The following is a 26,680-nucleotide window of genomic DNA, read 5'->3' as shown; positions in this document are numbered from 1 at the left end:
GGTCCACTGTGATTGGTCCAGACACACCATCTTTCTGTCCAATGGCAAGCAGACATCTGTTCGCTGGAGCGACTCTAAAATATTCCCTTCTCTTCCTCCTTCGCTAGGTATTCAGTGGTCAGCTAGGACGGTACCAGCGGTGGAAAGCAGAGCTGTGACGGGAAAAATGCAAGTCTTGGGTGTAATTGCGGTAATATTAGCAGTATACTGCGTACATGCAAAGGTTTACCTTCGGGAGGAGTTCCTGGACGGTGGTGAGTTTGGCAGTGGACGTTTAGATCACTGGCTGGTTGTGCAGGAGTTTATTTCATTGCATGCTAGCATGACTGTTCCCCGTCATTTTGTCAAAATTATCGTCGTGATTATTCTTGAAAGGCCTTTCTCCTCCAGAAAAAAAATGTGTTTTCAATTGGTCATTAAGTGAAAAATGCCATTCTTCTTAGTTTCCCAACTTTAACTGGGCTGTTAGCTGGCTAACTTCAGTGAGGCCCAAAAGCTAGCAAACGCAGTACCATATGACTAAAGTTACTAATTGCGGCCGAAGTTTCACAGTAAACTAACTAACCAAACGAATTTAACCGGTTTGACAGTTGCATTTCAAAGAGTAACGCCAATGAATGTACGGTTGGGTAATTATTATCGGGAAGTAACTCGGTGTTTTTGCAAGAGAAGTGGTCCCCAGGTTTTAACCCTCAGCTAACTTAGTGCTCGTCTTCTGTCCAGATGAATGGAGAAGTCGCTGGGTGAACTCCAAACACAAGTCTGACTATGGAGAGTGGAAACTGACGGCTGGCAACTTTTACGGAGATGCTGAAAAAGACAAAGGTAAACGTTTTGAGTTGTTATTCCACTTATCACAGAACAAGAATCACGTGTTTTGAGCAACGTGTTTTTGATTCAGTGTGGTCAAAAAGATACCTAGGCACTCAAAAAAATGTTGATGTAAATCCTGGATTTAGATTTCAATGGTGGAAATAAGCAATTAATTTTTAGAGAGCAATAATATAGAATAAATAAATCAATAGTTGTAATCTGGTTCTACAGGTAAAATTTTTACTGGGTTAAACAACAAACTTTATTGTCTTTACAATGTAACCTTTGTCTCATGAACAGCTCTTACATTCAAAACAGTCTAAAAGAGTTACGTCTAGTCATTAAGTTTAAGTGCCTTGATGTCCCTGTAAATCTGTTAGCTAAAGAGAACTAATTTTGTGTTTTTCTTGCTAAAACTGTCTTTTGTCTTCCTACTTAAGGTCTCCAGACAAGCCAGGATGCACGATTCTATGCTACCTCTGCCCGTTTTGAGCCTTTCAGCAATGAGGGCAAGTCTTTGGTCATTCAGTTTACAGTCAAGCATGAGCAAAAGATTGACTGTGGTGGTGGCTATGTGAAGGTCTTCCCTGCTGATTTGGATCAGACTAAAATGCATGGAGAATCCTCATATTACATCATGTTTGGTAAGTGATGATGGTCACATTAGTGAATGGTTACAATAACAGGATTTGAAACGTGTAGTAATTAAATTTGTTCCACCCAGGCCCTGATATCTGTGGTTACAGCACCAAGAAAGTCCATGTCATCTTCAATTACAAGGGAAAGAACCACCTCATTAAGAAAGAGATTAAGTGCAAGGTAATGCTGCCTATTTTAAATATGAATAAACAGGTTCATTACAAAATATAAATGTGCACCACTTCTGCACTGGTGGCTTAATCCAAACACCTGTTTCTTTTAGGATGATGAGCTGACCCACCTGTACACGCTGATCCTGAATCCAGATCAGACCTATGAGGTCAAGATTGACAACGAGAAGGTAGAGTCTGGCAGCCTGGAGGATGACTGGGACTTCCTTCCTCCTAAGAAAATTAAGGACCCTGAAGCCAAGAAGCCAGAGGACTGGGATGATCGTGCCAAGATTGATGATGCTGATGACACCAAGCCTGAGGTAAATGAGCTTGCTGATATAATTAATTAAAGAAGTTCTGCTTTCTTCTCTGACTAAATGAGCTTCAATGAACTAAATTTCTTCCAAAATTCTGTTAGTTCAACTTCCATTTAGGATTATTTGTTCCTCTTTTTAGGACTGGGATAAACCTGAAAACATTCCAGACCCTGATGCTAAAAAGCCTGAAGACTGGGATGAGGATATGGACGGAGAGTGGGAGCCACCCATGATCCCCAACTCAGAGTACAAGGTAGGTTCAAGTAGGATCTTCATGTCTAGAGTTTGATTTGTGTGATCTCTTCTACCTGAGAAATGGTTAACATTCATTGCTAATGCCTTTGCAGCATGATAAATAGCATCTCTATTACAGGGAGAATGGAAACCCAAACAGATCGACAACCCCAACTACAAAGGACCATGGGTGCATCCTGAGATTGACAATCCTGAATACAGCGCTGACTCAAACATCTACAAGTTCGACAACATTGGTGTTTTAGGTCTTGATCTTTGGCAGGTGAGTGAGAAAGATCCTCTTTGAGTAGTAATATTATCACCGTACTGATGTTGAACTACAGTGTGACATTTGTTACTGTTGATCCCAGGTGAAATCTGGTACCATCTTTGACAACTTCCTGATCACAGATGATGTGAAGGAAGCAGAAGACATTGCAAAGGAGACATGGGGTGTGACAAAGGTATGCTAGTGTTGGTACTCTCTTTAAGCCATATTTTGTTTTATAAGCAACACATGAAAGCATTGCCAGTGAGATGCTGAATTGATCAAAAGACATGGCTTGTGATTATCCTAACCATCCTCACAGGAACCAGAAAGGAAAATGAAGCAGGAGCAAGATGACCTGAAACGAAAAGAAGAGGAAGAGAAGAACAAAGAACAAGACACTGAGGGTGATGATGATGATGAAGACGAAGACGGGAATGACGAGGAAGAAGAAGAGGAGGAAGAAACAAAAGACGACTTAGAGGAGGCACTTTCAGAAATGGATGATGAGGAAGAAAAGCCTAAAGATGAGCTTTAAGGAGCCATTAGAAACTCTGTCATGTGTTTCCCAGGGGTATTGTGGCTGCTGTGCATCCTTTCCCTGAGATCTGGACACAACTCAACGTTGGGGGGGAGGGGGGAGGGGGGGGGGGGGGGGGGCAAATGTAGTGAAGTTGGGCAGGTGGGTGTTAATGGACTTAGTTTCGCTTTAATTTTGGTCTTGATGTTACCCTGTTGCCCCTGAACAGCTGGATTGATTGTAAGGTTTTCCACCTACAAAGTCCATTCCTCATTTTGTAGTAACAGAATAAGGAGGCACTGACATCCACTGCTTTCTTGATATTTGCTTGATCTACACATTTACTTTATTTACTGATTCTCTGACTCATTTGATCATCTGTTAGTTTTTTTGACAGTTGACCAGAACCTGTGATTAAAAATGTGGTAAATATGACAAAACTTAGATCTGCAGAGACATTCAAATTCCAGCCTGGTGAAACATAAAATGCACATAACTGAACACACAATACATAAAATGTAAGATTTGCAGTAAAACAATCACAAAATACAGACAGGAAACAAGACTGTAATGTAATGTAACTTATTTTAGTTATGTCTTTGGCACTGACTTTTTATTTTCCTTTCCATGCTCTCTAAGGCATAATTGAATGGAAACCTATGTGTGTAATGAAATTCTTTTCTTACATGTCTTCATGGTAATGTGATGGGACCTGCATTATATCCTGAAAGTCTGGAGAAACAGATGGTGAGCCTCTGGTGTGACTCATGACATCACACTTCTTTTTATTGGACAGAATGTTGTTGATACCAAAGTTTTTATTAAAAGATTATAACCTTATCACCTGGTCATATTTTTGCTGTATATGCACATTTTGAGGTAAGGAGTCTAAATGTAAATTGTAGAGATTATTAGATTAGTAAACTTGCCCTCGGCTCGGATCCATCCCTTTATACCATTTGGTTTGCGAGTGGAAAGCACAAAAGATACAACGTCACAAATGAAACAGCCAATGCAAAACACATCACCGTTTTTTTAGCCATGGATCTATTATAAGACCCTTATAATAATAATATAATATAAGACCCTAAGTTCTTATAATACATCCATGTTTTTTGCCCTCAGTTGTGATTCGCTCTTCTTAAAACCTGACATGTGTGCCTAGTAAAATGTCCGGGTACAGCACTTCCCTCGTATTGTCGTTCCGCTTGTTTTCGGCACGTCAAGAGGTCTCGGTGGAAACGCGATGTTTAAAGCTTTCTGGAGAAACAGCTCATCCAAAAAAAATCTTCACAGTCGATACTGCACTTGCATGTTTCTTCAGCAATAGTTTAAAGTCGATCAGACAGACAGATTCCTGCGTTTATATTTCAATACTGTAGATTTGTTCCACTGAAAGTAAACAGTGGTAGAAGTGTCTCTGTGAAGCCTGTTTAACTTCTGGAGGAGGTTTAAAAATATTTGTGGTGGGGGAACAAACATGAAATGTGATTATGGGTTCACAATGTTATTCATTACCAGAACATACATTTTTTTAAAGATTGAATTTCAAAAGGTTTTTCCATGTTCAGTATTGATCTATAAGCTACAGTATAAATTGGTGAATCATAAATTTAATATAGTAACAGTCTTACTTTTGCTGAGGGTATACTTAAACTTAGACTTCCCACTTCCTCCCACTCTGTTTGCCCTGTGTTTGTAGTGCGTTGCCTGTATAACATCAGGCCCAGAGCACACCGCAGACCAGACAGAGCCCCAGTGCTGCCAAACTGCCCCAAGGTTTAATGTATGTCAGTTTGATTGTGGTAGTTTGATGAGACACAATTCTATTTATAAAAAGTAAAAATTAGGTTTAAATCATGATACACTGGTGCGTATTTCTACACAAAATTGCAACTGGTCAAATTTCAGGCCTTTGCCAGTTTGGTATAGCTATGCCACCCTGCTCAAATGAGGGATAATGTATTGTATGAATGCACAAGACAACTTCAACATCAGTATATCAATCTGTAAAGACTAGGAAAACAGAATTATGCATTAAGTTAAATGTAATTAGTAAATAGTAATTTACTCCAATTTCAACAAAAGTAGAACAGTAGAAAAATGTACAACTTTGTACAAGCCAGGGGAGACAACTGAAGTCCATTCATCTATTTAAATGTTTATTTAAAGTTGAACCAACTGCAAGATGCAACGTGACATCACACTCATCAATCTGCACAGACGTTTCCATTTTTCTGCTGATAAAACACGTCTGAATGGCCAGAAAACAAAAGAATAATCTCGGTTATATTCAGCTAAAAACCCTCTTAACCTGATGTCACCTTGATGGATACTTATCAAATTACTATGTTGGATACGAGACTCATTCCATTTAAAAAAAAAAAGGCGTGCACCCAACAATTAACACTTTAATCACCTCTGCATTGTCACTCAGTAGCTATTGTCCCACCCTGCACGGCCGGTGTTGTGGCGGGGACGGCGCCCCTGTCAGAACCTTCCTCCGCGCCGTGCCCGCTCGTCCCTGCTAGGTTAAGGGGCGTGTGCGCGCTCCCGAGACACCAGGAAATATGGCGGCGCTCATGACTCTCAGTCAGGTAAGAACATCCAGTATCTCAAGAAAAGTCCCTTAATTTTGACATCGATCAGCATCGAGTGACAGCGGCTGTGTGTTCCCGCCGCATCGCTGCTTCGTAAGCTGCGGCCGGGTGTTGGCCCGCGTTAGCAGCCTTCCGCTGCCAGCTGAGGTGACATGGTTGGCGAAATTAAGTAAGGGTTGCAAAGTTGCTGTGCGTTTTAATGGGAGAAGGAAGCTAGTGCTGCAAGGAGAGTGGCGGCGTTAGTAGCAGACAAACGTACTTAGTGGCTAAAACGGAACAAAAACAAAGCTGTGTTAGCTAGCGTTAGCTAGCGTTAGCTAGCGTTAGCGATCGAAGCTAATACAGTCTCCCAGCGCCACAGCCATGTCTCGCTGTCTGGCGTTTGTAAGTGAGCTGGTCTTACATTTCTTCCCTGTCTGCTTCTCCAGTTATCAAGTGGAAACCCAGCCTACGAAAGCTACTACAGACAGGTAAGGTCGTGGTTACTGCTGTGATTGTCGTACCAACATTATCCGTCCTAACAAATCAGCTAACAGGCACGACTGTGTCTGCTGTGTCCACTTAGCGTCTTGTTGTTGTTGATTCTTTGTAGCTGGATCCAGGAAACACAGGGAAAGTATCAGCTGGAGATGCAGCTCAGTTCCTTAAGAAGTCAGGGCTGTCGGACAGTACACTGGGGAAGGTGGGCCTCAAATACACTTAAATGTACAGACAAGACACACTCATATATTCAGTCAATAGCATCTAAATAGCTTTTTTAAAAATATTATTTTCTCAGATTTGGGATTTGGCAGATTCAGAAAGAAGAGGCTATCTGGATAAGCGGGTAACATTTCATTTCTGTGTAAATTTGCTCTCCTCAGTGATGCTGATGTGTGCGTTAAACGCCGGACTTGTCTTTCTCTCTTCCTCTTTTGTAGGGTTTCTTCATAGCGCTGAGACTGGTGGCTTCAGCACAGGGTGGAAATGACATCAGCCTTAACAACCTCAACCAAAACTTAGCTGCACCCAAATTCGTAAGTGTTGAAATGGAGAGGTCCTAACTGTCGTTTTCCTCATCTTCATGCATTTGTTACTGTGTCAGTCTGCCCAGCCTGTTAGTATCTAATCCTCACTTCATTTTTTTACAGAAAGACACTAACAGCCCATTATTACGTGCTTCAATGGCAGCGCCTGACTCGCAGTGGGCAATAAGGGTGAGTTCCTCGTGTTTTCAAGAACATTCTTGAGGATATAAGAAAACCAAACTTGTCATCTGAACTGGAGTGTTTTCTTCTTTCCCAGCCTGATGAAAAAGGGAAGTTTGAAGACATTTTTGAGAGCCTGTCTCCTGTAAAGGGTCTCCTCTCTGGGGATAAAGTCAGGCCAGTTTTGATAAACTCCAAGCTACCTCTGGATGTGTTAGGAAAGGTGATGTGACATGCTCGAATGATATACACATACATAACACAGTGTGAACAATTGAAAGCAACTCAGCCATGCTCGTTTTGACTTTTCCTTTCTGTTGCTGTAGATTTGGGACCTAAGTGACGTAGATAAAGACGGACAATTGGACAGAGATGAATTCACAGTGGTAAGCTGGCTTTGGTCTACTACAGCATATTCTGGGGAGGAAATTCTTATTATAGTAAAAAAAAAAAGAAAAAGTTTTTCAACAGATTACAAGTTTTTTTAAAGCTGGTTTTACCTAATGGACCGATTTCCCTGCTGTCTAGGCCATGCATCTTGTTTATCGAGCCATGGAGAAGGAGCCCATCCCCGCTAGCTTACCCGCTTCCCTCATCCCACCTTCTAAAAGGAAGAAATCTGCAGGTGCGCTGCCGGGTGCCGTGGCTGTGCTGCCTGCTCTGGGCCTCTCCGGGCTTACACCTGGCCCGGCTCCTCTCAAAGAGACCTTGCGAAGCACTCCCCCTCTGGGCAGCGCTACTCCCCTCAGCACCAGTACTGTCAACCTCTCTCCAAAACACTCCTTCAAATCCAGCACACCGGTATGTCAATCCAAATATAGAAACAGTATAAAATATCAAACATAAAATAATCAAACCAGGGTTGAGTGCAGTGATATACTGCATCACTATCATCTACTTCTCTGCATTACAGCAATTAACTCTTGTTTCTTTTGAGTTTGATTAGCTTTTAATTACAATTTGCCCAGAATAATTAGACAACAGAATTCTGTATATGTTTATTTTCAGATATAATTATACTTAAACTTCATTAATGTTAATATCGAGTTATTTCCCAGCTTTACTCTTTCCATTAAATAGAACATATACATTAATCTAGTCAAAAAGTGTTGTCATAGGTAGTTTCACCTAATTTCCTTACTGATTGGAATTGGTGAAAAAAAAAAGAGTGATCTCAGGAAGTATATGGTTGTCACTTTTTGAATGTAGTTCTAATTAGAAATAAAATGTAAAACTGTGTGCACAAAATCCTCATGGAAAAATCAATACATTTATTATTCCTTGCTTCTTTATAAATATGCGTCACAAGAGCAGGACCAGGTGCTTTAAAGATTGGTTCTGTTGCTAATGGATGGACTTGTTTTGCCACATTGTTGTAAGCTTTGTGCACAGGCCAATGAGTTTCTCCTTACCAACATGTTATAGCTGCAGGGATCTTTCACCCATGACTTTTGGAGAAACAGGTTTCCTTTAAAGGGAAGACAGGCAAGGTTCTCGGTTCGCACTTGTGCCATGATCACCTGACGAATGAATTACTGCTTTAAAATCTATTTTAATTTCCCCAAGTTGATATTTTCTCTGTAACGTACCTGAAATAAAAAGCTGTCCGTACCACATTTTGGAGTTACACAGTTTTGGTTACACTAATCAGATTTTACTCTTAGATTTTTACACACTACCATTTCCCGTATATGTGTGAATGTGTGTGATGTGTTAGTGAAAAATCATTATTCTGTTTGTGGTAAACAGTTGATGAGCAAACTGATGCATTTCCATCTAGGGGAGGATTCTTGGAAAATGTTGGTATTTATAGTAAATGTTTTCCTCATTTGACTCCAACTATACTTTTATTTCCCACAAAAGAAAAACTATGAGTTTGAAGCAGATGTTGTCCCTCTCATCTGAAATCACATAAATGTTCCTCTTTGTTCGTTCCAGCCAGCGGTGAACTGGGTGGTACCGGTGGCTGACAGAGAGAGATATAATGAGATTTTCAAGCAAACAGACTCCGACAACGATGGCCTTGTCACCGGCACTGAGGTGATAGAGATCTTCATGCAGTCTAGTCTCTCCCAGACAATGCTGGCACAGATATGGTGAGACCGCAGCTCAGTTCAGATCACATTTTTTTTTTTTTTTTTTTTTTTTTTTTTATATATACAGATGTTTTCCTCATTACTTTCACAGCACTCTTTAAAACTAAGAATATGACAGTGGCTGAGAGAGCTGAATGCACTGCAGCTGAAGAAAACACAAGCAGGAAAATGCTGCCAACATAAAAACACAAATAAGTTTTCACACTATAGAAGTTTACAGGGCACAATATAAAACTGAGGAACAAGTGAGCAGCAAGAGTGAACGCAAAATCCCACCTTCAAATGGGCTAATTTTCAATCATCGTTGAAGGGGTGGTCAATATACAGTATGTATTTGTTTTTAGTGTCCTCCAGAAATTTGTCATGTTGCAGCTTTTCTTTACTTGCTTGTGTTTCCTTTATGTGTTGCGTGTTTCTGTTTCCCACCAGTTGAATGTGTTTCTGTATTGGCTTAGTGTTTGTTTGCGCTTTTAAACGCCGTCTGCGTGTTGGTGACGCGGTGAAGGTTTTGTCTTAATTTGCTTGTTCGTGTTTATTTGCATGTGCTTTCTCTGGTTGCAGAGCACTGTAGTGCAGAGCGTTCTCAGCCACTGTAGAATGTGCTGTATGTGTTGACGGCACTAAAAAAAAAGGAAAAAAGGTTAAAGTAATTTCAATCACTAAACATCAATATGTTAACAACCACGAGGAAGAGATGCCATGTAGTTCTGAAGTGGCACCAATAATAAAATTTAATGCAAGTGATGAAAAGATGCAGCAAATGTGCAGCAGGGTTTTAAATGTCAAATAAAACACACTGTAATGTTTGAGATCATCATGGATTTAAAGGTTTTGATAAGTATATCTTAACTATAATAATATATATATATATATATATATATATATATATATATATATAAACATGTCTGTGTATATCTGTGTCTACTCTCCGTGTAATACAAAGCTACAGCAGTAGTGTAAATGTCAGCCATACAGTAGGTGCTCCACATGCCAGCCTGAGGCCACGCTCTGTCACAAATGAAACTAAAATGTCACATTTTATGCCTGAGCCATCGAAAAAGAAAATTCATTGTTTAAAGTCTGAGACTTTTTTCATTGTCAAGATAAACAATCCTCTTTCCCAATGGTTTCCCTGGGACCCCCTATAATTCCATGTATAAGTGGCACAGTGACTGAATGTATGATTATTGTGGTCCTGGGTTTCCAACACTTTCTGTAATCAAACATTTGAAGGCAAACTCTTATCAGATAGGGGACCCTGGGACACAATCATATCAAATCTAATTTGTGTCAGTTCAGAAAGAGTTTGAGAACCAGCAAGTCTGCGATGATTTAATGCCGCAGCACCATCTTTTGGCCAGTTTGAATCGTTACATTTTCTCCAGGAGCTGTGTGCAAAATAAGGTGCAAAAATGATGCCGGTGTGCTTCACCAGGCTGAGGAAACAGTTAAACTGGTAAATGTTCAGAATATGAATTTATCTGTGAATGCTGGGTTCTATTTTCTCACATTGTATCCACTATATTTACTCTTCCGTCTTCAGGGGATTGGCAGACACTAAACAGACGGGCAAGCTGACCCGGGAGCAGTTCTCTCTGGCCATGTATCTGATTCAGCAGAAGGTCACTAAAGGTGTGGACCCTCCCTCCACTCTCACCCCAGACATGATTCCTCCGTCAGAAAGGACGACATCATCAGTGGCTGGCCTCGTGAGTCCTGACTTTAGCTCACCTGATTGAAATTCTGCTTTCACCTGTAACTTGAGAGTCTTTGTTTCCCTGCTACTGTAAGCTTTCTAAATGGTGAGATCTGCTGTCTGGCTTTTTAGCTTTGCTTTGCAAAAATAGTTTTAAAAAAAATGCTTTTTTCTTTTTTAAGCTCTTTTCTATCCTGTCTAACAGAGCTATGTGGGGCTTTTGTCTTCTCTGAGGCCTGAACCTGCTGCACTAGCTAATATGCGCAGAGTGAGTAGTTGAGCTTTGTGTCACAAGGTGGCGCTATTGTTCTGTCATATATTCTCTGTCTCAGTCTGAAGCACCAGGTGTGAACGGGACCATGTTCCTTTTTATTATGTATCAAGTTTCCCATTTTATTTTCCGGACTAAAGGGAACAAAATTTTTTACATCTTTACATCCTTTTTGATATATTTGTTATTTCTTGGAGTTTCCAAAACATTTTGACTTTTCTAAACCTGTGTAAAGGGCCCACACTGCCACCTGCTGTAGTGTCACCAGCACTAGTCCATCACAGCAAACAATGTCAGCTGATGTCCATCTGCACTGTACAGTATGAAGGAGCCTATTATCTTTAAATAGAAATCATAAAAGATTTCATTCTCAAGCCAAAATGTGTTTGTAAAGGAAGGATTTTCAGTTTTTTATCATGGAGATGTGTCATTTCTGGATCAAAGCGTCAGACCATTAAAACAGGTGAGATGCTCCGGCTTCTCACTCAGAAAAGTCAGAAAAAAGTAAAATAATTAAAACAGTTATTGGCTTTTTTCCACCGTTATGCTCAGTGGACACATGAACAAACACGTAGGAGAAGCTGCCCTCTTACAGACAGATGTTTGGAATAGTGTAAAATTAATTAAGCAAGACTCAAAGAAATACCGTACAAAAACATGAGCTTTTGTAAATCTTGCACAAGTAGTGTCATTACCAACAAATAGCTCTTTCACACAGTTTCCTTCCTGAGATTGAACCTGAGACTTTCAAAACATTGAAAGGGAAAAAGTTAGTCTGACCAGTGCTTTGAGCACACGTCTATGGAGATGGTTTTGGGACACGCTGATTTTCTATTGAAACTCCTTCATTAGTTACAGGCCTGATGTGCTGAATACTGATATATGAGACAGATTTCACTGTAGTGTTACATTCTTTTGTATTGTCCTGTGTGCATTTCTCTTCATCCATGTATTGTCAGGATCTCTTGCTCCTTCCCTAGCTGTGCGAGGTGTTTGTCTTTCCTTCCTGTGTCTTTTGTTTTGTTAGACGTATCAGTGGGGAGCTCCTCTCTCCCCCTGCGCACCTCTCATGTCCCCTCTGCTCTCCGTCTCCCTCCTTTTTTCTCCCCCTTTCCCAATTAGAACATTTTCCCTAATGTCTTCATTTCATTCATTTCCCCGCACTCTGTCCTCGTCTGCGTCCTCACCCCCCCGCCTCCCTCACGTCCTTGATCATACCCTCTTACCCAACTTTACTTTTCTCTCACTAAACTATCTCAATGTCTCTGGCCTCAGGACAGCACTAGCTCCACGGGGTCGGCGGAGCTGACAGGCATCAAAGAGCTGGATGACCTCAGCCAGGAAATAGCTCAGCTGCAGAGGTGAGCGCCCTGAGTAACAGGAGGATTGCTTTGTTTCACTTCCTCTGAGAAAAAGGAGGAGAGGTTGCAGTGAGGTGATGGCGAGACACAGGGTCAAAGCGCCTTCAAACCACAGTTTTATTAAATCATTTTAACCTTTATTTAACCGAGAGCTCCTTTTAGATTTTCTTATTCCACAAGAGACTTAGTGAAGAAAACAACATGCTATTGGAGCCTTGCTAATACTTTATTTGGTTATCTCACCTTAATTTCAGTTGGACTAAACATAAAACAGATCTGGAGCACTTGACGATATTTCAGATGAGTTCTACTGACATACTACAACCCGGCATATTGTTGCAAAGCTCTGATCAGATGGTTGTAACAGGCACACTGTCTTTTATTTTTTATTTAATGCTCATTCTTCATTCATGTCGAGCGTGTCCATGCTCAAACTACAAATCAAGTTACATTTACCACATCAGGACAACGTATGTAGTGGTAAGAAAAGTGACTAACACACTTTTCTAAAAAAAAAAAACACCACAAATGATTTAAAATTTTCACAGTTTTCTCCTTTTAAGCCATGCATACTGCATACATTGGCTTTTTTTTAGAGTATAATAACAGAATTTGTTACTTACTCTTCTCCCACGTGCTTCACCAATAGAGAGAAATTCATCATGGAGCAAGAGATAAGGGAAAAGGAGGAGGCCATCAGACAGCAAAACAGTGAACTTCAGGTAAGGCTAAGCTGAACTAATTCAAATCATCCATTTATGATAAAAAAAATATCAGTGAATTAGTGTTTTATGAGTGACTCCTGAGTAGCAGTCAATGTCAGTGCTTGGAATATGAAATTCATAATAGAAATACCGATTCTTTCCCATCTTTCCCAAATTACACAACCTGGAAGTTAACTGAGAGATGATGATGACGATGTTCCCTGCAAATACGTTGTGTGTGTGTGTGTGTGTGTGTGTGTGTGTGTGTGTGTGTGTGTGTGTGTGTGTGTGTGTGTGTGTGTGTGTGTGTGTGTGTGTGTGTGTGTGGTGGACCTTCAGGACATGCAGAATGACCTGGACAGGGAGAGCAGCAGTCTGCAGGACCTGGAGTCACAAAAGCAGGATGCCCAGGAGCGTCTGGAGGAGATGGACCAGCAGCGCTCCAAGCTGGAAGGGATGCTCAACGACGTCAAGCAGAAGTGCCAGGAGGAGTCGCAAATGGTCAGAGGCTTTTTTTTTTTTTTAAAAGCTAATTGCAGCGCATTATTTTCAAACAGTCATTGAGTGTTTTGAAATAGTGTAGCTGTTCATGTGTTTTGCTGACTTTCTCTTTTGGGGAAATGAAATGCATATTAGGACGTGAAGCACTTGCTTTGCTGATTCATCTGAGGCCACTTAAGTAAGAAGTGTGTGTAATTTAAACCTAGGTATAATGAGGACCACCATCTTACTGTAGGGTGTATTTTTTCTGAGAACAAGTTATCCAAACAGTGCTTCTTTAATCTGTCCTAACGAGCAAACCAAAATCTGAGTTAAAGCTATAATTTCTAAATATGTAGCAATTTAACTGGTATGTAATTGGTGAACCTACAAATATAGAAGTTATACCTCTCTTCCTGCTCCAGATTTCGTCCCTGCAGAGCCAGATCCGCTCTCAGGAGACGGACCTCCGGAGCCAGGAGGACGAACTGAGCCGCACCAAGGCAGACCTGAGCCGGCTGCAGGAGGAGGAGGCCCAGCTGGAGCAGAGCCTGCTCTCCGGTCGCGTCCAGCTGGACAGCATCATTAAGTCGCTCAAGACCACCCAGGAAGAGATCAACCAGGTCAGTGCAGGTGGAGAGACAGCAGGTTACACGAGGATGTTCTGCCACTTTGCCAATTAAGCTCTGGACACCACATCATAATACCAACGTGGAGCTGGTTTTTTAAAACAGTAGTCTCACCTCTGGACTTTTGCTTTACTGGGAACATCGTTCTAAAGTATTTGGCATGCTTTGAAGTACACTGAAGTGAAACTGTTGTGTCATAGTGGTTAAGGTAATTCTTTACATCAGTTTAACCACTAACCACCTCATGCATAAGTTGCTGAAAATCAGGTGCATTCCTCAGTCTGCCGAGACGTTTGAGAAGCCTGCTTTCTCTCATAAGTGGAGGGAAATTCATGGCAAATCGAAACTCTGCAAAATAAATCATGATTCAGGTAAAAGTGAGTGAATACTAAAGATCTGAAAAGACTTTTGTTTTTGTTTTTTTATTTGAAAAAAATGTGGCTTGAAACCAAAGTAGCTCACCCATTTCTGCCAGGCAGGAGATTCTCCAGTGTGGAACAGCTCAGAAACACATTAAGAATACACAGTGAAGAAAATCCCACAGTATACTTGATGGAATCAGATAAAACAAAGTCTTTTGTGTGTGTGTTTAGGCTCGCAGCAAGCTGTCGCTGATCCAGGACAACCAACAGGAGGTGACCAAGACCATTGAGCAGTACAACAGCGCTCTGAGCAACATCAACGGAGGCAACTTCAGCAACCTGCCGGACCTCAGTGAAGGGTTCGCTGAGAAGCAAAACGGAGGCTTCAGGAGTTCGGTGAGGAGACGATGACTGTGGAATTTTACCTGAAAATCCTGCTTCTGGTTTTGGTTCCTACCCACAAAAAAGGGAGAATGGAGAAACAGACAAACATTTCAGTCTTAGTAGTTTTCCCTTTTTTATGTCACCTCCTCCTAATTAACCTGTTCAGTGCCAAAGGGTGCAAAACCAAATATCCTCCTGAATCATTTTTTGTTCCCTAGTTTTCGTTCTTATAATTCAAGGGTGTTTTTGTGCAAGAGGGGCTTTAAGGCTTCAATTACAGATCAGAGATGCTATATTTGCTCTCTCTGTTTTGAGTCTGTTTACAAAGTGTGCATGTTCTCTTCTGTTGTCGTCTCACTGTGTTTTGCTTTGTCACTTAAAATACTCACTAAAAGTCACTTTTCTTCGCTGTCTCACTGTCCAGACTTCACTAATCTCCCTTATGTTTTTTTATATGTTCATTCAATAGGATGATTCTTTCAAGTCAAAGATAGCCATGTTCAACAACAGCAGTGCTAAAGAGCCCTCAGCAGACCCCTTCCAGACAGAAGACCCCTTCAAGTCCGACCCCTTCAAAGGTCTGAACACATCTTTTAACTATCTACTGCTGTGTTTCTGGAAGGATCAAGATTATCCCCTGCTCTGCCAGCTAATGCTGATCTGATGAATAACATTTCCACTTAATACCTAAATACATCAGAGGTGCCAAATTGTGGCGTTTGGAATGAAATGCAAATATTAGCTGTATGTTCCAGTCGGTCCAGCTCAGAGTTCACACTGTGGAAAAAAGGAAACCTATAATAATCATAATTCTTTTTTTGGATGACTGTCTGGTCCTTTTTCTAGATCCATTCGGCGGAGATCCTTTCAAAGAAAGCGATCCCTTCAAAGGCAGCTCCTCTGAAGATTTTTTTAAGAGGACAGACAAGTCAGACCTGTTTGGATCCTCAGACCCCTTCAGTAGAAAACCCACCCCGCCTGCCAAGGTACCAAACGCGTCTTCTTTTCAGCAGTGAAAGCCAAATGATATTTTTCCTTTCATGTGTTTAATGACTTGCTATTGTTGTCAGTGCTGACACTGTAGAAACAAGCTCTGACGCATCCTCACTATTGTTGATCCCCGAAAAGCATCACAAAGACAACGCTACAAAGAGAGATTCTTCTCGTGGTTATGCTGATGTGGTCATTGTGCGTGTATGTTAAACAACATCTTTTGAATGGCTCATTTACTGTACTTTTCTTTGTTTTTCCCAGCCGAGTGCCTTCAGCAGTGGTGACCCCTTCACATCAAACAGCCCAAAACCAAAGGACTCAGGTAGCGTGCAGTTCACAGACAACACTGGATGTCAACACACAGGGAGAGATTTTATTCTGGGTCCTCTCAGTTGTAAATGTAAAGATCGTGTTGAGGTCATATTTATCTGTGTGACCTCACAAATCACCTTTTTTTGCCTCTTGAATGTGATATTTCAAGACGGCTGTAAGGGAATTTCAGAGTTTGATGGGCAAAGGTCAAAGTTCAAGGACCTGTTGACCTCTCGATCTCAACGCCCAGAGGGAATTTCATTACGTCTGGCACAAACATTCACTTGGATACAAAGATGAACTGACTCGAATTTGGTCACTGTGACCTCACAAAACACATTTTTGGCCGTAACTCACAAATTCATACACTAGTTATGACATGAATTTAACACAAATCTCTAATAGGATAAAAAGATGAAGTGATGACATTTTATATCCAAATGGTCAAAGGTCAACTTCACTGTGACATCATAACGTTCTGTAAAAACACTTTTGGCCATTATTCAGTGCGGTAACTCAGAAAGAGGAGATTGTGACCATAATTCCTGCAACATGGCTGTTTGGTGGAGGCATATGACCGCAAGGCCTTAATTCTGCTTCTGTTTAACCTATTCAGTAGTCTGTGAAGTCTATTTGTAGTACACACTTTTTTTCACACCAAACCAAAACAAGTTGTCAAAGATTTTTATTTTTATTTTTTTCCGTTTATGTTCTCTGCTGTCATATTGAACATGTGGGCTGTATATCACATTTATCTTAAATGAAAATTCCTGTACCCTGTCAAATAAAAGCACAAATGCATAGTCATCCCATTACTAAATACGTACAGATTTTCCATGCAGATTTCCCACAGTGCGACTCTATTAACCAACATCTGAACATGAGAGAACGTCCTTGTTGTGAATCTCGTCTCAAAGAGTCATTCTTTGCCATTCTGGGTGACGTGTTAGATTTAGATTATATTTTTGGGGGCATGAGGGGCAAACAATTTTTACTCACTGCGGCTTCAATTTTTCCTGTGGTTCAGGGCTATTTTTAGTCGAGTACCTACGCATTTAACTACTGGCCAACTAAAAATACTCCCCCTACCCTGGAAAAACAGGAGGCTTGCAGGAGCCAAGCATAACAGAAACTCTGTGACTGCTGGTCCTGCTCTACTAGAATACACTGCCACTCCTTTAACCAGTTCACTCCTGCCTCTGTCCTGTCTTTATATCTGCTGCTGTTGAACCGCTCTGCCTCATTCGGCACAGAAGTTGTTTTAAGTTAGTGGCCGTTCCTGGCCGGTGCTCTGCCATGCTACACACCTTCAGAGGAACACAGAGGAGACTGTAGACCTGAGCCGAGTTACTGTGCGTAAAAGAAAACACTGCGTGCTTCACATGAATGGGGTCTCTTGTGGTTGCACATTCACAACAAACATATTCTATTACAATGTTTTGTTTTTTCACTGTAACCATCTGCAGTTTGCCTTTTTTTTTTTCATTAAGCGGCATACCACTGAGCTTCAAAACAACCCGGGCACAGTTCTGGTTAACAGTGCGCCAACTGACGCCTTTAATTAGTTGATCAGTCGCATACGTCAGGTTAAACAAAACCTCTGCTTTCCAGGTTTTTGCAAAATGTCATGGAAAATTAAACGGTCATGCCACATTCCCCCTTCTGGAAACGGCACGCAGGCCTTTTCAGAATAAGCAAGATGCAGAGATGATTTTGAATGTGTGGTTTGGGGCTGAGCTTCATTATAGTTTGTGGCTCTTTCCATAAACGTATTCAAATGTTCCAAAAGCTTTTCACTGTGCTCTTGTCACAGATGTGTTTGGGACAGCGGACCCCTTTGGAAGCAACTCTTTTGGAAGCAAGGGGGGCGGATTTGCTGACTTTAGTCAGATGTCAAAGGTAAGCTCCTGGGATTCCTGGGAGTTACGAACCAGTTGCACCATAAAGCATCGTTTTCCACTTGAGCTGTAGAAAGCTGTGTTGTTAATTTTACTCTCATCATGACTGATTTCTTATTTTTCTGCCAGTTCATCACATTTATGAAAACAGTCTCTCTGGTGTGAGGCCAGGAGCTTTAGATTTTGGCTGACGTTTCTGTTGGAGTCATTATTTTGTGAGATAGTTGAGGGATTTTTATTTATTTATTTTTTGTCTTATCCCTGGTGTGTGAACAGAAGTCAGACAACCCTGTGCTACCATCAAAGAAAAATGTGCCGAACCGGCCTGCACCTCCCTATGGTAAGCCCTGATTTTATATATGTGTGTGTGTGTGTGTGTGTGTGTGAGACTGTGACTGTGACTGTGACTGTGCTTGCTGCTTAACTTGACAGTAACAGTTCAGTGATGTTCATAATCAGCATGTAATGTTGGTTTAACAGGTTGAAACTGATGCCATTTATCGTCATTCATGCTAATGTTGTCAGTGCAACTTTTATTTCCCCTTTGCCACTTGTCACAAAAATGTAATGGCGACAACATCTTTTTCGGGTACTCCTTGTGACTGACTGTTGTCCTACTTAACAGGAATTTTTGCGTCCTGATGGTACGCGGAAAAAAAATAACTTCCCTGTTGAGCTGTGTGGGTGCAGAGAAAGTAATTTCTTCTTTTGAAGTTGGAACAGGAAAGCTGGTGGCAGAGATATGGTGGTAGTGGTAGTATGGGTTTCACAGTGATAAGGCTCTGCTATAAAGGCATTACTTTTTTTTTTTTCCTTCTTCTTTGTCTCTGGTGTGGTGAGATTGAGAACCGCTCATCTCAGCCACTTGGATGTAATTAGCCTCATGTTCATCTCGTTGTTTTGTGTGTATGTGAAGTCAGGCCATGCCCAGGACTTGCCCTTCCGCAGTTACCTTGCACTCACTCTTTTAGCAGAAGCCACAGCGTGAGAAAGTTTGTGTTCCCCTTTGCTTCACCACACACAGAGGGGTAGAGATGAGTGGCCACTGTTACACAGCGAGCTAGCTCCAGAGCTGTGCCTCCTACGTGATGGGGAAGTGAAAAGCCCACTCTCAGAGTCGTACGCTGTTCTGAATGCCTGCATCACAGGGTCAGTTGCACAACCAGCTTTGCCTGAGTAAGATGGTGCTCCTCAAGTGTCTCACAGCAGTTTTTCAGGCATTTGTGAGGAAGTGTAACAAGTGACTTGGTGTTTTAATAGAGCAATAATTGGACAAATGCAACTTGATTTGAGTCGAAATGCTCCTGTTTCTCTTTTTTGTTCTTTTTTTTTAATCAGATAATGGAGGTCATTTGCTTGCTGGAAACCCTCCAATATGCAGATGCAACCTTTGTGGCACTGGTGCAAGTTAGAGAGATGAACAATCATGGCCAGTTGACAATACTGTCAATGTAGGAAAGGTCTTCAAAGCTTACTGTAGACAAGGGTGGGTCAGTCTTTTGCAATACTGTTTTCCGAAAAAGCAACACTGTGCTTGTTAAGCTTCAATGCATCAGTGAGCTTTACTCAAAAAATGTGGTTAACACCTTTTTTAAACCAATATCACCCCTTGCTGACTACTCTGGGCTTAAAGCTCTTGGCTTCCTGTAAAAATTTAGCAACAGCGAGTTACACAAGTGTTTATAGTGTGAGGTTATTTTCCCAAGGGGGTAATGGTTGTTAGCCTCTATAGGCCACCAAAACTGTTTTTTGAAACATAGATTTGTTAATTCGTTTTTTATTTAAATGTCTTCCTTCTCCAGTAGGTATGCTCAGTTCGGGTGTGTCAGAGCCGCTCCAGAGTGTTTGCTCCACAGCAGACAGTAAAGACTCTTTTGTTACGACAGACTCGAGCAAAACATCCAAAGACAATCCTGTGGGCTTTGCAGATTTTGCCTCTGTAAGTGTAGTGTACTTACAGTTTTTTTCTTTCTTCTGCACAAGCTGCTGATCTCTTGATCTCACTCTTCAGACTGCAGAGCTGAAGGCTCAGCGGTGTCAGCTCTCTGTCACTGGGCCTCTCTCTGTTAACCCCCCCCCTCACTCGGTGACTTTAGAAAGCTATCACAGGACTGCTGTTTTTACTGGCTGTTGACTAACAACTGACAGAACATCTGAGAGCTTCCTTTCTTGTATGAAAAGGCAAATACGCATTTGCATGACTGACTCAGACGGTCCCAGTATTTGTTTCTATCTGGTCGACTGTTACGGTCACCGTCGTCCGGCTGGTAAAGGGGCTTGCATGCTTGTCGTCGGCTTCAGCCTTTGACAGGATGTTAGGATTAATACACTGTTAGTCAGTGAGTTCGTCAACTTGCCCGGTCAGGTAGGATATGAGGAGCATTTTTCAGGTTTTGAACTACAAGCTAAAGGCTTATTCTCTGTCAAAGCATGATATGCCTCGAAGCAGAGCACAACAGAGTAAATCTGCCTCTTTGTCCTCCACCTTCCGCTTCTGTGCCATCGTGTATTGGCTAAAAGCTGAGCGTGCTCTCACGTGGAGAGATGATGCATGGCGGCTTTTTGTGTCTGGTTTGTATCATTTGACATGACATGAATTTATTTTTTCCCTCTCGCCAGCATGACAGTTGTGAAAGGGATTTGTTGGGGTTATTTTTTGTTTTATATCGAGCTCTGTATTGTAATCTTTGTTTCTCTGCCAGGATCTGAACATGTCAAGGTAAGACAGTACGAGGGTGTGGTGGTCAGTCCTTTGCATGTGAAAAACCTGTCCGCACGGCATAATCTGAGTAGGGTGATTCATGAGCACGATTATTTTCATTGTACATCCTCTGTCACATTGATCCAAGTGCTGAATATTTACAGGACATATGTGAGCAGTAATTTATGGCACCAGCGTAGCACTGTGTATTGTGTAGGAATCCTTTGTTTTCTTAAGCTTTTAGTGCTGCTTTCTTGGCTTTTTTTTTTTTCTGACGTCCAAGTGAAACGAAATGTCTTTATTTTTTAAATTTATTTTTCTCAACTTACTGTTATATATCAAATCATTTTGGCTTTGTGTGGACATAGTTTTTGATATTCTGCCTAATTAGAAACACTTGATTTTCAATTTGCACCCACCGTTCCTTTTATGTCGGCTTTCGTCCAGTCATTTGTCTCTTTCTGCGTTGACTTTTCAGCCTGCAATCCCTGAGTTTTTGTCCCCATCTAATATTCGTTTCCCTGCCCTAGTTTGGAAGTGAGAGCCAGCAGCTGGAGTGGGCCAAGCGGGAGAGCGAGCGTGAGGAGCAGGAGAGGCTGAGGAGGCTGCGGCTCCAGGAGCAGCAGGACCTGGAGCTCGCCATCGCCCTGAGCCGGGCTGACATGCCCAGCGCCTGACCAGGCTTGCCCCACCACATCTTTACAGTCCTCTTCCTTTTGCCTGATAGTCCTCCCGTCCGCAGGCTCATGACAACAGCACCGACACTGGCCCGACATGACTAGCAGCCCCTGTTACCAATTTGTGTAAGAGACCAGAGTTTCTCCCGCCATGACTGGATTCATGTCAAGTGACTCCACATTTAGCAACCAGTTCAGGTTCATTGCTCCCAAACTACATGGCAACTATAATCAGGGACAATACGGAGCCACTTGATTTAAGCCTGGCTTCATCCTGCAAGAACATAGCGATTTAACGCAACCCAAACCAGCAGGGTACCCGACTACAACCTATATCTAGCTCCATATCTTCTTATGGTTAATCACCCTGCCTTAACCAAAAGCCAGTCTGTTGCAAACAAAAATTGTTAAGAATATTTTACTGTTTTATTTGTATACAAAAGCAATGAATCTGTGGTGAATGAAGTACTTGTAAAATGCACTGTACAAACTGTTTTATATAACCTTTAACTACTCAGAAAAATCCATATTATAAGTCAAACCATACGCGCTGACTTTAGATTAGTCGTATACTGTAAATAATGTTAGATAACGGTTTTATGTACAAGCCATTATCAAAGAGCAAAACCTGTCTTGAAGGACTGGAATTTAGTAATCGGCATGAAAATGGCATGATTTAGATTTTTATTTCAAATGTTACAATTGTTTCCTGCCATCCTTGATTGCATACCTGCTATTTATGGCCTTAGAGTACATGGATTGAAGAAATGTTTGAATATAATCAACTCCTCAACAGGGTATACATACACATGGTGATATGAAGTTTTGGGAATCCCTGATGAGCTTTTTAGTCCTAACAAAGCTTTGGTTAAATATGATTTAGCCCCATATCATCAGTCGCCTCTTGTATTTACAGAAATTGAGATGCTAGTGATAATCTTTGACGTCTTCCTTTCTTATGAACAAAGTCCAGTCTACCTGGAGCGCTGCTGCGTCATCCCTCTGATGTCAGCAGCTTGTGTGTGTGTGCACTCCCATACAACTAAAAGCCTCTGCAAAATGGAAAAAGTGTAAAACTACATTGTTTATACTGGTGCTGTTACACTAACGCTTTGTCCTTTTTACTTCTTCTGCGACTTTCTCACAGTAGCACTGATGCACAGTGACATCTGCTTCCAAGTTTTTGGCTTTTCTCTCAAATCAAAAGTTGGATTTTCTTTTCTAGATTCTTCTTTTTTTTTTTTTTTTTTTTTTTTTTTGTTCTGTTTTGTTTTGTTTTGGGTTTTTTTCAGTTCATTGATGTGTTATGATCCCATCGGAGGACATTTGTTTAAAAGCCTTAAAATATCGCTTCCTTGTAATCATATAACACTAATCAGGTTTATTCGGCACATAATGTATGCACTGTATACTCCAGACCTTACTGGACATGTACAGAGTGACAACGCCTTATTTATCTACATATCAGCATTGTAACGTATATTGCACAATATGTATGTAATTATATAAAAAAAATCCTCTTGAGTTTTAAGTTGCTTAAAACTGTACCAACTTTTAATTGAATAAATGTGATTTTTAACATTCCTGGAACATGGTAGGTCTTATATTTTAGATTACAGAAGGGAGTAAGTCATATGACAGACAAAGCCATGAATAATTTGTTTAATTGCAAAACAAATGTATCAGTGATAAACATAGAAATAACATACAGTAAGTGGCCTTGAAGAACAGTAGGGTATTTCTATTTTTAGGTGTTATTCTCCTTGCTAAAATAGATTTCTGTAATTTAAAATGGATTGTTTATATCTTCGAGTTCTGCATTGATATTAGAACAAAAAAAAAGTGAAATGAGAGTGATACATTTGCATCCACCACTGTAGATATTTTTGACCTAGTGTGTACTTCCTCTTTTTTACAATATGATCAATTCTAACTGAGCTTTGATCAACACATCTAAGTCACATTCTTCTGTTATGGATGAACTGGAATATACAGTAACTGTGGACTAGAGACACAACACTTTTGATAAAGAGCGGTTTGATTTTTTTTAAGTTTTAAAATTGCCATAATGCAAAAGACCAACCACAATTTTGAAGAAAAATGTTTAATATTTATGTACTTTGGGGAAAAAAAAATGCTGCCTGCCTTTGATGCGGGTGAAACAAATACTCCCTGACACCACGCAGACATAATATGCACAGACTCAGATACTTTGAAACTGTAGTGCACAGTGACTCTGTGTAATTGTAGTATTAAGGCCCTTTGATGTCCTACTATAATTTCTACCCATCAGAAAGGGAGTCTAAGGGCTCCCTGATGAGGGTTTGCTGTGCCCCTCTGTCCAGACGGCTCCTGGCTCACTCTGTAATTATGGAAATGGAGTGTTTGTATTTATAGGCTAAGCCCACAAGTGGCTGCCCTTCTCTGTCTTGCAGCTGCATAACATCACAGTGGAAATCAAGTGCCCATGTTTTAAAATTAAAGTGGGTCTACAATGGTAACGTGTAGAATCTATTTAGTGCAACTGATCTGATGGTGTGCAGGTCGTCTGCATCTACTCCTTAGAGTGGTTACAAGCTCAGTATGAAGTAGTAATGTTGAGTGGGTGGATGTGGTTCATTAAACTAAATGTGTGAACAAGATGTACCTAGAATGACTATGCACGCATGAAAATGAAAGAGTTTCCAAGTCACATGTTCAATTTCATTGTTTTTAATATTTACAATAAATACACATTTACAGTATAAAAACCATTTACATATTCATATAAATTTAAGTAAAAAATAATGCACAGGACATCAAGCCCTGATAGTGTACAGAGGGGCTGGATCCAGGAGTTTCACACCAGAGAAGTCAACAACTACATACAGGAAAAGGCAATAAAATATAACAGCTCAGGCCATTCAGACATTGAGGCAGTTTAAATAAAACATTGTCTTTGCACATGTTAGACAACTGTATGTGCACTTCACTCCTGTCAACAAGAACATGTACTATTTTGTGGCCATGTCTGTCTGTCACAAAGAGTTTTACAGTAGCAGAGTCGTAGAAAGGCACTTGTGTTAAACACCGCATTCCAGTTCTGTCAAAGAAGAGTAGTATATACAGGGCCAGCCCCTTCTTGGTCTGCCTGCTCTAAAGCAAACAAAGCTTTTCTAAAGCTTTTATAGAACCAAAGTAGTACCAGCTACGTTATTAGAAAATAATAACACTAAAACTTTTTTTTTAATTCAATATTATATAAAAAAAAGACTTTGGTCATGTGTAGAACAGTTTAAATAAAAATACATAGGTTGGATCACAATAAAAATAACACAACCCACCCATGAACCCCAAGTCCTTTAATGTGGGCTCCTTCACATGTGTCTCTTCATGTGGAGAGCCAGATGGTCAGACCTGGAGAAGGCCCGCTCACACAGGTGGCACTGGAAAGGCCTGTGCCCGGTGTGTTTGCGGAAATGACGGGTCAGCTCGTCCGAGCGGGCGAATTTCCATCCGCAGCCTTCCCAGCTGCAGTGGTATGGCTTCTCACCTGCGTGGACAGAAAAAATGGAAAATAATTAGAATGCGCTGACAGGGGAAACACGGGTTTAGAGCTCCGCACTGCCGGGTGCGTAATTACGCACAGAAATGGTCTTGTGGGATAAGAGGTCGGACTTACCGGTGTGGGTCCGGAGATGCGCCTTCAGGTGGGAGCTCTTGGTGTAGGTTTTCCCGCAGCCAGCGAAGGTGCAAGTGTGGGTCGCTGTGCGCTTCCGCGGCCATGTGCGCCGTCCTCTCTTGGGTTTGGACTCCAGCAGCTCAAGGGGAGACGAGGGCGGTGTGAGCATCACCCTCTGCGCGCCAGGCTGCAGGCTGAGACCTTCGTCGTACATGCCAAAGGCGGTGTGCGGAGCGTGGTAGGGCATCTGCAGCTGGGGAGCCTGAGGGTGGTGCGGGAAAGCTGCCGGTGTGTGATACTTCTGTGCGAAGTTCATGGGCTGGCACAGCTGTGCCTGGCAGTCCGAAGCTCCCTGGTCGTCGGGGCTGAGGGGCGGCGTCATGTTGCTGGCTGCCCGCGGAGAGATGGCCACTCGGGGCTGCTCGAAGGACATCATGCACGAAACGTTCCCCTCTTGCTTGATTTTGCTGCAGCTCTGAGGCACCATGCCCAAAACGGGGCCGTAACTGTCCATGGATGGCTCCACTTTGATGTTTTCCGGGCGAGGGAAAGGAGCAGTGTTGACATAAAACCTCCCCTGAACGGTGGGATTGCGCGTAATGCCATAGTTGTTGGTTCCCTCGGAGCGGAGAAGCTCTGTCATGAGGCTGGCGCCGTACGGGGGCGGCGGGGAGCGGTGGTCGTCTGCTGCGTAGGATGGCACCGAGTTTCCAGTTGTGTACATGTTGGGCTCAATTGTGCCCACATATTCCGCCACGCCGTCTGCGCCAGTTGTGTTGGCGAGAATAAAATCCAGATCCAAATAATTGCTCAGATCCTCGTCGTCCTTTTTGCTGTGACTGTCCACGCTGTGTACCATTTCAAGCATCGAGCAGCTGCTGGAGACCAGTTTGTCCACATCTGCTTTCCACCTCTGAAGAAAAATAAAGACACATTATTAGATAAGACAACACGTCAAACACAAGTTTGTGGCACAGCAGAGATTTCCAGCCGGACAGGTCTCTCTTCTACTAACTAACTTTGTGAGTGTAGTTATTTTGTCATGTTTTCTGAAAGCAAACATTGGCTGGAACAGCTTCACAGGACATCCACACTGTCACCCCAATCAAAACAGGTGAAACGAACCTAGTTCAACTCACACAGACTTAAATGCAAGATCATGAACTCACGTTTTCCCAGGTTTTTTCTCTTTGGTTTGTGAAAGTCGAGAAGGACGGCAGCATCACTCCGGACAAGGCCATCGTTTGCTCAGAAAACTTTATCTCGTCAAAGTCGCGTCGTGTGGAGCCGCAGCCGCCGGAGCCTGTGCGCCTCTGCTCACTGCCGCGTCTCTCCGCAGCTGCGCTCTGAGGACATGAACAGGTTTAACAGGGGTAGGAGGTCCTCCAACCTTATAACTCTCCGGCCCGAGTGCGCCTGGCCAATTGTGAGAGCTCAGGAAACAACGTAAAGTTTGGTAAATTTAGCTCTTTATAAAGCGGCTCCTGCAGGCAGCGGGGCTCAGTGCTGTGTGACGGGCCGAGCGCAGCAGAGGAGCCTATAAAGTGCGGGCCCTCCGTCACAGGCTGACGTAAAGGGACCAGCCCACTGATCCTGGAGCTGGAAAAAGTTGCAGGCAAATTACAAACACACGGGCAATATAGCAACCATAGATACTTACGTAATATGCTGAAAAGAACAAGCCTAATGACTGCGGGGGGGGGG

The 26,680-nt window shown here is 41.9% G+C and overlaps 3 protein-coding genes across 10 annotated transcripts; 2 read left to right on the top strand and 1 right to left on the bottom strand.

Moving 5' to 3' along the window:
* Positions 1 to 90: 90 nt before the first annotated feature.
* On the top strand, positions 91 to 3,804 carry calr3b (calreticulin 3b). The gene is made up of 9 exons (XM_071492765.1): positions 91 to 254; positions 724 to 825; positions 1,254 to 1,457; positions 1,538 to 1,632; positions 1,736 to 1,945; positions 2,082 to 2,195; positions 2,316 to 2,459; positions 2,548 to 2,640; positions 2,767 to 3,804. The coding sequence occupies exons 1-9, from the start codon at positions 167 to 169 to the stop codon at positions 2,980 to 2,982; spliced, it is 1,266 nt and encodes a 421-aa protein (XP_071348866.1). The 5' UTR covers positions 91 to 166; the 3' UTR covers positions 2,983 to 3,804.
* Positions 3,805 to 5,423: 1,619 nt separating this feature from the next.
* On the top strand, positions 5,424 to 22,905 carry LOC139628764 (epidermal growth factor receptor substrate 15-like 1). 8 transcript variants are annotated; one of them, XM_071490800.1, is made up of 25 exons: positions 5,429 to 5,561; positions 5,993 to 6,034; positions 6,157 to 6,246; positions 6,343 to 6,390; positions 6,485 to 6,580; positions 6,695 to 6,760; positions 6,849 to 6,974; positions 7,078 to 7,137; positions 7,280 to 7,552; positions 8,690 to 8,847; positions 10,391 to 10,556; positions 10,749 to 10,811; positions 12,090 to 12,175; positions 12,825 to 12,897; positions 13,219 to 13,380; positions 13,785 to 13,982; positions 14,582 to 14,746; positions 15,204 to 15,312; positions 15,581 to 15,720; positions 15,989 to 16,049; positions 17,853 to 17,938; positions 18,214 to 18,277; positions 19,740 to 19,876; positions 20,640 to 20,656; positions 21,169 to 21,384. In XM_071490800.1, the coding sequence occupies exons 1-25, from the start codon at positions 5,535 to 5,537 to the stop codon at positions 21,236 to 21,238; spliced, it is 2,583 nt and encodes an 860-aa protein (XP_071346901.1). In that variant the 5' UTR covers positions 5,429 to 5,534; the 3' UTR covers positions 21,239 to 21,384. The 8 variants fall into 8 exon arrangements, with proteins under 8 accessions (XP_071346903.1, XP_071346898.1, XP_071346901.1 ...); XM_071490802.1 differs by lacking the exon at positions 19,740 to 19,876 and having other exon boundaries at positions 5,424 to 5,561; positions 21,169 to 21,456; XM_071490798.1 differs by lacking the exon at positions 20,640 to 20,656 and having other exon boundaries at positions 21,169 to 22,905.
* Positions 22,906 to 24,011: 1,106 nt separating this feature from the next.
* klf2b (Kruppel like factor 2b) lies at positions 24,012 to 26,488 on the bottom strand. Its single transcript, XM_071490805.1, has 3 exons — positions 26,146 to 26,488; positions 24,977 to 25,889; positions 24,012 to 24,847 (listed from the first exon to the last, which is right to left on the bottom strand). Exons 1-3 carry the CDS (start codon positions 26,215 to 26,217, stop codon positions 24,672 to 24,674), a joined length of 1,161 nt encoding a protein of 386 aa, XP_071346906.1. The 5' UTR covers positions 26,218 to 26,488; the 3' UTR covers positions 24,012 to 24,671.
* Positions 26,489 to 26,680: the final 192 nt, after the last annotated feature.

Source organism: Trachinotus anak, unplaced genomic scaffold (genome assembly GCF_046630095.1).
Source record: "Trachinotus anak isolate AG129_WGS33_773 ecotype Australia unplaced genomic scaffold, CSIRO_AGI_Tana_v1 ptg000012l, whole genome shotgun sequence".
Taxonomy (NCBI): domain Eukaryota; kingdom Metazoa; phylum Chordata; class Actinopteri; order Carangiformes; family Carangidae; genus Trachinotus; species Trachinotus anak.
The sequence above is the reverse complement of the archived record's forward strand: the minus strand, read 5'-3'. Positions and strand labels throughout refer to the sequence as shown.

Bases quoted from the DNA above. Each gene is read 5' to 3' on its own strand.
- calr3b (XM_071492765.1), top strand. From the start codon at position 167: ATGCAAGTCTTGGGTGTAATTGCGGTAATATTAGCAGTATACTGCGTA. The intron at 1,458-1,537 runs GTAAGTGATGAT...TGTTCCACCCAG, and splicing joins CTCATATTACATCATGTTTG to GCCCTGATATCTGTGGTTAC. The intron at 2,196-2,315 runs GTAGGTTCAAGT...TCTCTATTACAG, and splicing joins TCCCCAACTCAGAGTACAAG to GGAGAATGGAAACCCAAACA.
- klf2b (XM_071490805.1), bottom strand. From the start codon at position 26,217: ATGGCCTTGTCCGGAGTGATGCTGCCGTCCTTCTCGACTTTCACAAAC. The intron at 25,890-26,145 runs GTGAGTTCATGA...ATTTTTCTTCAG, and splicing joins GAGAAAAAACCTGGGAAAAC to AGGTGGAAAGCAGATGTGGA. The intron at 24,848-24,976 runs GTAAGTCCGACC...CTGTCCACGCAG, and splicing joins GCATCTCCGGACCCACACCG to GTGAGAAGCCATACCACTGC.
- LOC139628764 (XM_071490797.1), top strand. From the start codon at position 5,535: ATGGCGGCGCTCATGACTCTCAGTCAG. The intron at 6,247-6,342 runs GTGGGCCTCAAA...TTATTTTCTCAG, and splicing joins CGGACAGTACACTGGGGAAG to ATTTGGGATTTGGCAGATTC. The intron at 6,391-6,484 runs GTAACATTTCAT...CCTCTTTTGTAG, and splicing joins GAGGCTATCTGGATAAGCGG to GGTTTCTTCATAGCGCTGAG.